Source organism: Dreissena polymorpha, chromosome 4 (assembly GCF_020536995.1).
Source record: "Dreissena polymorpha isolate Duluth1 chromosome 4, UMN_Dpol_1.0, whole genome shotgun sequence".
Lineage (NCBI taxonomy): Eukaryota > Metazoa > Mollusca > Bivalvia > Myida > Dreissenidae > Dreissena > Dreissena polymorpha.
In genome coordinates, this window is record NC_068358.1 from 133,673,857 (window position 1) to 133,684,593 (window position 10,737).

Consider the following 10,737-nt stretch of genomic DNA (forward strand, 5'->3'; position numbering starts at 1 on the left):
CAGCACATTATAATCAATACAACAACAGATACATGTATGCTTATTTGCTTTCTCATCATGATCTGTGTAAAAATAATAGTATCATATATATTACACGTGACAATTGAACATAATATAGATGATTTCACTGTAATATTTGCATCTGCCATCTGTTGTTCGATCAGTTATTCGATTTGCCGATCGATTGGTCGTAGACAGTATCGGTTCCGCACAATATCTAGAGAGTGTATTATCCTTCAATTACGTATTTTTTGTTTCTCTATTGCCTGTAAAAACAGGGAGAAATGTGCCCTTTTACGGTAATTTTAAGCATCCGATCATCCAAATTGGTATACGCGTAAAACGACACATATATGATATTTTAGGTTGACAAGTGGAAACGAAATGAGTCCTTTTTGAATATAAAGTAATATTCAGAGGTCAAGGTCACAAGGCCTTTTAAGATAAAAATAGTTTCTACACAATATTCGGTTACAATTTTACTTCGGAGTATACACGATTGTATGGTGGTAGCTTAAGGGAAGGAAGATTCCTATCGATTATGGGATCAACTGACTAAGGGACTTAATAGATATAACAAAATCTTAGTAAACGCGCTTATGACTGCTGGTCGGTTGATAATAAATAACAAACATATAATTTTCACATTCATAAAGTGCATTCATAAAGTACATGGACTATGATTCGAAGTGCATTTTATTTTTACCTTTAATCGAAAGACTTTTTATTTGTGTTTCTCATAAAACAATATAATTAAAGCTCAAATGTCAAATGATTTAATTTACTCATCACTTACTAGGACAGCATTACGCTGACTTATTAGATAACAACAAGCAACAGATGATCAGATGACTAAGCGTCCATTCATATACCTAATTACGTTCAAGGATGTTCTAGTTAACCAATAGAGGTTATGTTTCCTTGTTTAATGCAATAACATCTCGTCGGTTATGTATTGACCTTTTAATAAAAGCTTATGTAAACAAGCAAATCGTTGAAGTGATATGCCCCGCCAATATTCTTCTGGACACAAAAGTTTTCTGAATTTATGAACAACGCCAACGTGCATCATCCTTTTATCCATATATATATATATATATATATATATATATATATATATATATATATATACCAAGTTTCAAGGACATCCGTCAAATCACTTCCAAGATATGGCTCCGGACACACACAAAAGCATTTTTTAAAGATACAAATGGCCATAACTCCGTTATTAACAGATGGCGTACAATGCCAGTTGGCGTGCATCATCCTCTTATCCATATATATATACTCATACCAAGTTTCAATGAAATCCGCCAAAGCACTTCCAAGATATGGCTCCGGACACAAAAGTGCCGGACAGACAGACGGAAGGACGGAAAGACGGATGGACGGATGGACAGACAACGCCAAAACAATATTCGTCCGCCTAAGGCGGGGGATAAAAATGGTGCTTGTCTGACATGACTGGTGTTGTTATTATTTGAACATCTAAGGCCTTTTATTATATAGAAATGATGTGTCTGTACCTGTTAGAAATATTAATCTTAAAACAATAAGTTCATGATTATTTTTTGTTTCATAATGTATCATTAACTGATTTTGTTTGGCGGAATGAAATACACGGACTACTGATCTACATTTAGTTAAGTCAATTATCGACCCCAAGATAACAGCCGTTTGGCTTTAATTAAGGTTATTGAAATATGACCTTTTCTAAGCAATGCCAAACACCAACATATTTAGTCAGTCACTTGAACATAAAGAGTTTTGAAATTACGGGATCCAATTACCAATAAAAGTAGTCACATGACCGCCGGTAACATATGTTCAAATAAATGTTCTATACACAAACAAATGCACATAACAATGAAAAAAGTGTGCTATTATACCCTGTGATACGATAATCAGATCGATCTTACTACAAACCGTCATTGTTTTGACAAGTAATTTAGAGCGCCAATCAAGCAATTTAATTCAAAATAGAGTCTAGACTTGCGAACACATCATTAACCGACAGTGAAAAGAGACATTTATGATGGACGGTATGAACCATTACGATATATCGATTCGAAGATTTAAGATTGCAGATTGTTGTAATAAAGTAAGATAACTTTGGAAATGAAATTGATTTAATTATTCTTACTGACCAACTTTCTATGCAAACGTGTTTGACATTATATACATGTCAGTATGAATACTTTCGTGAATCGTTTGGATTACGTTGATTATGCAATGCATACACACTGCCCTTCTACGAATAATTTTCAACCATTTCTTGGAGACAAACAAATGTATATACGCAGTGTTTTGGCCATATTCTCACCAAGTTCCTGCAACGATTGAGATTTGAAATAAGTTAAAACGTCAATAGTCGTTTTTTCGTTAATACAGCATGGATTTCAATCATAATTACCACATAATTAGCCAAGAAAAAGATTTTTAGAATTTCGATCACTTCAGATAAACTTGCATGTGTTCGTAAATAGGTTGTTTGGTTATGATAACGGTTTTTGTATATTTTATACTTATATAATATAATATAGTTGGCGATGTGCGTGCAATACTTCAGGTGTTTGTCAATCAACATATATTATACTTTCAATTTTATACGCGAAAACAAGTGTGATTGTATCATCAAACATTTCTCAAGACATCCAAAATATTGTTCGCATGCAAAGGGATTGTGTCAAGAACACCTGAATATTATAAGTTAAACAATCTGACACATACTAGCAAAACAGGATTGGTATAAAAACGTGATAAATATTCCAACTTCAGAATCAAATTAACAACTTTCTGACAGATATGCTTTTAAAGTACGTTCATGTTTAGTATATACCGAACTGTAATATTAAAGTATTAAATGACGATAGTTTTTTTTATATCAATGAGAAATATCATTTTTGGTTAGAAATATATACTTAAACACATTTATTTTGTAACCGATGTTGTTGCAATTGATGTTTAAATACTATTTACGAATGTTAAATAAGAAATTTAACAAAGGTATTAATGATGCACATTAAGCTGCATTTAAACAAATGCTTAATTATAAGAATAATAAGCGTTAACTTCTCATTTGGGACATGTTTTAGACTTTATTGCTTAGATGATCCTTTTTAACAAGCATCTTGTATTTACTTAATCTTTGCAGCAGCGTGTTTTCACGATAATGCTCACACTTTGTTTGAAGGTCAGAAATCTACTCCTCTAATCTGGTTATCAAATATTCGACATTTTGCAATTCATTTCCTTAACCAAAAATTAAACGTTCGCTTATAAAAATTAGACTGTCTAGAAATTAACCACAACAACGAATGGATGATTTTTTCTGATGTTCAATCAAATGTTTTGTCGTTTAGGGTTTCTAAAATGAATGCACCCATTTTTGGTGTCGTTTAATTTTGACTGTTCGTAAATTTATTTATCGAGCATCGCAGAAAACATGGCTATACGGCAATCCTTGCTTCTTTAATGATGTTGCATGTGTTGTCATTTATATGCACTTTACACGTAACATTTCCAAACACGCTAGCCTGCTTAATCATTTGCAACTGGGTACATTCACTATATGTTTCTCTTTAATTGTCACGGTAGACTTATTCCAATGTTATTAGAAAACCATGAATCGTTACTGCTTTATGCTGTAACACAATGCCAATACGATGTAAACTATATATCAGTCATTGTGAATGTTCCGGTCCGCTAGCTACTGATAACAATGCGCAATTCTCTAGATACTGATCAACCTTTGCTGTCCTCTAGTGCTGATCAACCGTTGCAGTGCTCTAGATACTGATCATTTTAGCGGTCGTCTAGATACTGATAAATCTTTGCGGTCTTCTTGATACTCCAAAATCTTTGTTGTCCTATGGTTGCAGATAAATCTTTGCTTTCCTATAGGTACTGATCAATCTTTGCCGTCCTATAGGTATTGATCAATATTTGCCGTCCTATAGGTACTGATAACTCATATCCTGCATACCAGATGCTAGTGATGTATGTCATATAGGTGATACTGGATGCATGCTAATTTTGGTATTGTACCTTCATTACATCTCTTCAGGTATGTATGCACTCTAGGAAAAATTAGCATATTGCTACTATTTACGTGTGACAAAAATCCAAAACTGATAGTGCTTCCTACATCTACACAATCCGACTGGAAAGCAATATCTACATATTCGTTACGGTATAAAATAACCAGCTAGAGGTTCTATCCGTTATTCAGATGCGGCCTTTGATAAACTATCTACGCATAGTCGTAGGGATGCAATACGGTGTATGCTATATGAACGACTTGGGTGAACTTATGAGATAGCAAGATTCATATTTTCATAGCGTTGTCGGATTGTTTGGAGTTTAAAATTTAAAATAAAGGATAAATCGTACGTATAAATCATTACAGCATCTCTTGAGTTCTATAATCATTTATATGTGTTTCCACGAATTTTATTGTCTATTATAATTTTAGATAATGATTTATACTGTTTTATGGACCGGCATAACAAGTTCTAGTTCTTTAATTAAATAATACCACCACTTTTAAAGGGATCTTTTCACGCTTTGGTAAATTGACAAAATTGAAAAAAGTTGTTTCAGATTCGCAAATTTTCGTTTAAGTTATGATATTTGTGAGGAAACAGTAATACTGAACATTTACCATGCTCTAATATAGCCATTATATGCATCTTTTGGCGATTATAAAACCTAAAAATTATAAAGCGTTGCAACGCGAAACGATTGAATAATTTGGAGAGTTCTGTTTTTGTCGTTAAATTGTGTATAACTACGAAGATTGCTTATATAAGGTATAAAATACGTCAAGAATATGTACTCGGCGGAATAGCTCAGTAGGCTAAAGCGTTTTTACTTCAGGACTCTGGCAGGACTCCAGGGGTTACTGGTTCGAAACCTGTTCCGGGCAATGTTCTTTTCCTTTTTTAAATTTTATTCTTGATTTTTTACTGGAGCTTTTAAGATCTAATGTTTACATTTATCAATATAAAGCATTTAATGAATAAGTTAAAAAATGCCAAAATCTGTGAAAAGGCCCCTTTAATAGTTCCTCTATTTAAACTAATGCCGATATGTATAATGCTTGCGCTTATAATAGTAAAATATAATAATATAATATTAATAATAATTCTTATAATAATAATAATGGTAATAATAATAATAATAATTATTATTATAATAATAACTATTATTATTATTATTATTATTATCATAAAAATAATAATAAATAATAATTATTAATAATAATAATAATAATAACTTTTATTTTTTTATTTTTTTTATTATAATTATTTATATTATTATTATTATTATTATTATTATTATTATTATTATTATTATTACTATTATTATTATTATTATTATTGTTATTATTATTATTATAGAAACTCCGGACACATCATCACATGATATAGCAATTATTGTTACAATCGGTTACAATATTATTTTAAGCCAATAGGCAATAGACAATACAGGACAATACATGCAACGAAAACATAATTAAATATGGGGTCGCCAATTTTAACGATCAATGCAAAGCATTTTAGGGATCCAATCGGTCAATGGCATGCACATGCACTCACTTAACCCATACTCGATAACAATATAAATTATTTATAATTATACATTTGTTATTTCTGAAAGTCTACGTTTTCATCATAGTTTGATGTTGAATAAGCAATAGTCAGGAGAATAGACGAGGAGGAAAAAGACCAAAAGTGCGAAGCACGAGTGTTTTAATAACAACATCTTTAAACCGTATCTATGCTCCTGTACTCACACAATATTGTATTAAAACAGACTAAATATTTCGATTCTGACACAAGCTAATTGTTCTTGTTCTATGCTTCTGTCACTATATGCATTGACTTAAGCCTTTATAACTATAGTTTATGGTAAATTCAAAAATACAACCTGACCTGTTTGTTTTTTATTTATAGTTTTTCCATGAATGACGATTCAGACTTATGTCTATAGTAGGTCGAATGTTTGTGTATGTTTGTAGAATAAATAAAAGAAACTGCAAGTCATTTTCATATTACATAACTTCTTTCTAACAGAATGGTCAGGCATACTCATAATTGTATAGATAATGCATATCAAAGTTAAATCTGCACGGAAATATGGATAAGAAGTTTTGAAAATGTTTACACAATTATTATATGATATATTTCTAAGATCTGTAGATGAGTACACTACTTCAATGTTTGAGATATAATTATGTTCATAATTGTGCAAGTATGCAACGTATGTGTGTTTTGGCTGGCAACAAATAATGCAAATATTTTGATTTGTAGTACCATAAATATATACATAATGCTTGGATATATATTAATGTAATATAGAACACGTCACATACCGATGATTATGCTTAGATTTCAACTTTTAGATGAACGCCTCTAACACTAATAAAACGACTGCATCCATCATGGGTATGGACGAGCCCGCGCTATTCAATCAGTTTGAGATACGGTCTCCATTCGAGATTCTGCTTGAGACCGCCCCACATGTGATAACCATTGACAGAGTGGTGACCCCTATATGGTACATCATTGGCTTCATCGGAAACACCATCTCGGCCAAAATATGGCTATCCAGGTGGGAAAACGACTATCTTTTGTCATTGATATAAATAAGGCCTGCACATGAAATCATATTAACTTCATATTCAAACACTATTTTAAACTCATTAATTGGTCATTAATTATGTCCCCAGATTAAACATAACTTAAGTTATTTCTATCTTCAAAAAAAACATTTTACATTGACTGTTCATTTTCAGGAAAGTTTGTAAGTCGAATTCCTCCGCAGTTTACTTTGGCTCCATTGCGATTGTTGAAACATTGTACCTTACATTACACGTGATTTACGAACTTCACGTGGCCTGGGGCTACAACACGTACCACCGACAAGTTTCGTGCGAGATTTTCAACTTCCTCTTGTTGACACCTCAGTACTTGGTAAACATTATATATAGTGATACTCGATTATGTATCGTAGTGTAGCTTATTTACCCTATGTGTAACTGCTAGATTTGAGATGAACTATTATTGGCTAATGATTATGACAAATAATCACAATTTACCATCCCTTATGATTACCTACCTGACTTTTATGCATACATTTTTACATTTGTATTTATATAATTTGTAGTTATCACATTTACTTTATTTTAGATTTATTATGTATAAAATGCTTAATATAGTATATATTGAAATATTGCAGGTACCGATGCTTGTTTTGGGATTTACTACCGAACGTTATATTGCTGTCTGTCACCCGTTTGTGAAAGAGAAATATTGTACAGTAACCAGAGCAAAAATTGTTATTGGATGTATGTCCATAACATCTTTTGCATTGGGACTCGTTCAAGTGTACATATGGGCATTTGATGACGTCATTGGTTGCGTCTTTCGTCCGTCAGCAATACGCTTCTATACAATCTGGACATGGATTACGGAAATGTTACTTTTTCTTGTCATCCCCGTCGCTTGCCTGGCCATAAACGTGTTAGTGATCCGGGAAATAAAACGTATACAAATTCAAAGTGCTGCGCATGGCCAGGGGGCTAATCCGACTTCGACAACTACGCTGTTATGTGTTTCATTCTATTTCATATTTACACTACTTCCAGCGACAATTGTCTACGCTATACAAACATCAATTCAACAAGGGGATCCTACGTTAAGCCTGGACGCATGGGCGAGCGACCCCACGTGGAAGTCGTATTTCCAGTATCTAACAATACGCAAAATCGTTGAAGAAATATGCCTGTCCAATTACGCTTGCTACTTCATTATTTATTATGTAACTGGTGCATACTTTAGACGAGCATTCAAAGATTTGTTCAAGTGGTCACGTGTTTCAAAAACGAAAAACTCTTATAACAGAGCAATTACATCGGACTACAGTGTCGCAAGTAATAGTAAAGTGTGTACGGAGACTATCGTGCTAAACGACATAGATTCCCAATGAAATTTAGTATTCGATGTAATAATAAACAAAACGCGGTTTGGATCACGAGTACATATATTTGTGTAACATTTATTATCTTGTTTAATGAAACAAAAAGATATACAACTGGTGCGCGATTTTTGAAATTATTTTAAACGATAGATCTACTTTTGCTCTTAAAATTAAACCACACCTCTTAAATAAAAATAACAAGCATGTTACCATGCACAAATCACTGTAGTATTTGTCAATGTTATGATTCAATTAGATTATACAATTAGTGTTTTGTATATAGGTTTATATTTCTTTGTGTTGATTACGTGCTGGACGATGATTTATAAGAATGTTGAATAATGCTAAAAGACTCTAGGACCACAACATTGTAATAAAACAGAAAATACTGTAGCACAGAAATGGATTAGCCATTGACGTGAGACGGACATAATCCGATATCTATTTTTCTCGCTTTTTACGCAGCATGTTAAGGCTGCCCTACATATGGACGAATTTGCGAACAGTCATAAAGCTTTTACGACCCCAAAGACTGACGTCAGCAACTATATAATTGTACTGCTTATGTAAACAAAATAATTTCAGACTTGATAGGGATTCCTTGAGGCAAGTGACCCTTTGTGTATGCAAAAGAGGATCAAAATAACAATTTGTATATTACATAATTGCAGGCAGTAATTTAGCATTAATATAAAATTTACATTAAACCTTCGTAAACCATATTACGTTTGTGAATTTTATATACTGCTTGTGTACTGTGATATATCTGTGAGTTTTAGGATTTTTCGATTGCCGAGTACATTGAAAGGGCATATACACGTATTTTGTTTCCCGCTATAGCAGGCTATGTAAGAATAAAAAAATGCATCAATGTGCATACTGTTAAACAATCATTTTTTTCTATTGTGTATACCTGTTTAAAGGTAGGAGATTTACTTAGTGTTGGCTTTTACGAGGTTCGGATGTGTTTTTTTGTCAAAGTCTAAATCTAGGCTTATAACATCTTTAATCGATAAAATGTGGCGCCATAATGGTGTAAGAATACTGAACACGTTTACTTGAGTAATAGATTATCATATAATAAATATAAATGAATACCATTGTTTAAAACCGCGTGTCAGAGTATATGAATTTTGAATCGATATACCAGGTATATTTTTAAGGACATTATGCATAATCTATTTTTAGATCTTGTCTATTTGTACCAGTCAGTTTTATGATTATACAAACAAAAATAGAACTGGTTATTTTTTGTTATGATCTACATTGTGGCATATCATATTGCTTTCTTTATTTTGTTAATGTGCCAATTAACGCCTTCTTCCGCGTGATAATATACTAAATACGAAGATCAATTGTATTGTATAAGTGAGGCAAATTATCATGTACATCCTTTATGTGTGCAGACATGAACTTGTTTAAGCGAGATCATAACTAACTAAGTGTCAACATCATTACAGCTGCTCGTGCATCTCAATGCCTTTATATCAATTGACACACCAATTTAATCATGTTTGTAAAACGATAAGATGTATTTAATCAATGTTGTTGATGTATAGACAACGTGATGGTAGTGATCGACACATGTTAAAACAACTTTGAGTCTGTTATTGTGCAAATTTAACATATTTTAACTCGTTATAATAAATTGATGTATAAATTATGTAAGAAACAATGTCAGTGAATGTATATGTATGAAATAATATAAATTTTACATAAAGACATTAAATGCAATGTGTTTGAAAGAACGTGACTTTTACTTTACATTTTTCCGGAGCATTAAAACAAATCAAACAATTTTATAGGCGAATAGTATTGCACAATAAGCCATGTCAAAAAATGTTTTTGTTTCCGGAAAACAAGAAGCGACTCGTTCACAAATATAGCATACAAGGGGAGCTAACATCGCATCGTACAGTTTTGATCCACATAACTTGATCCGTCAAAACACATGCTTATGATTCAACTATGACCTTTTTATTACTCTTGTCCGTGGAACCAATTTAGCAAGTACACCGTGGGAACTAATATTCACCAAGGAATTCAAACTGCAGTGTTTACAATACTTATAGATCATTTCGCAGATTGACATCGGAATGGGTTGGAAAAATTTCAATAACATTTATTGAGCACGAAAACGCAGAATTGGGCTACATGATGATGAACACTGTTTATATACGCAATTATTTAGATTGATAGATGTTCATTTATCTTACATTTTTTCTATTTTTCCGTCACTACAAAAATGTGTCTTTCTGAGACGCGACTAGGACTTTTAGGGAAATTATGTTAAACAAAAACTAAAGTCAACGCACACGAAATCACGAATATGATACATGTGAATTTGTTCATGCACAATATTTTCTTTGTTAATTTAAACATAATGTAATTGATTGCTTAAAACATAGATATGTACTACAGCCATTTTACAGTCCTGTTGTATAGTTGCATAAAACTACTATACGAAGAACATACCTAAAATAAACATATATACATATAAGAACTCATGGAACTTTGACTATCATGATATATTAATGAAGCTCTTTGTTTTAGGCAAATTATTTTGAACACTTAGTAAAAAATGTATTATACTTATGCTAAATATTTGTATTTATACACTTCAATTGTTATTTTAACTAATGAGGATTATTATTTGTGCTTATCTGAAACTGTTATAACATAATCTAATTGAAGTACATGTTTTTCCAATACAAGAAAATGATAAACTGCGTGCAATTCTAAAACAAATAATTT

General features: G+C 32.0%; 1 protein-coding gene across 1 annotated transcript; it reads left to right on the top strand.

The window, feature by feature from the left end:
- The first annotated feature begins 4,242 nt into the window (after positions 1-4,242).
- On the top strand, positions 4,243-9,824 carry LOC127876809 (FMRFamide receptor-like). The gene is made up of 4 exons (XM_052422272.1): positions 4,243-4,388; positions 6,407-6,615; positions 6,800-6,977; positions 7,243-9,824. The coding sequence occupies exons 2-4, from the start codon at positions 6,407-6,409 to the stop codon at positions 7,990-7,992; spliced, it is 1,137 nt and encodes a 378-aa protein (XP_052278232.1). The 5' UTR covers positions 4,243-4,388; the 3' UTR covers positions 7,993-9,824.
- Positions 9,825-10,737: the final 913 nt, after the last annotated feature.

Coding starts and splice junctions, on each gene's coding strand:
- LOC127876809 (XM_052422272.1), top strand. CDS start 6,407: ATGAACGCCTCTAACACTAATAAAACGACTGCATCCATCATGGGTATG. Junction 6,616..6,799: donor GCCAAAATATGGCTATCCAG/GTGGGAAAACGA, acceptor GTTCATTTTCAG/GAAAGTTTGTAAGTCGAATT. Junction 6,978..7,242: donor TGTTGACACCTCAGTACTTG/GTAAACATTATA, acceptor GAAATATTGCAG/GTACCGATGCTTGTTTTGGG.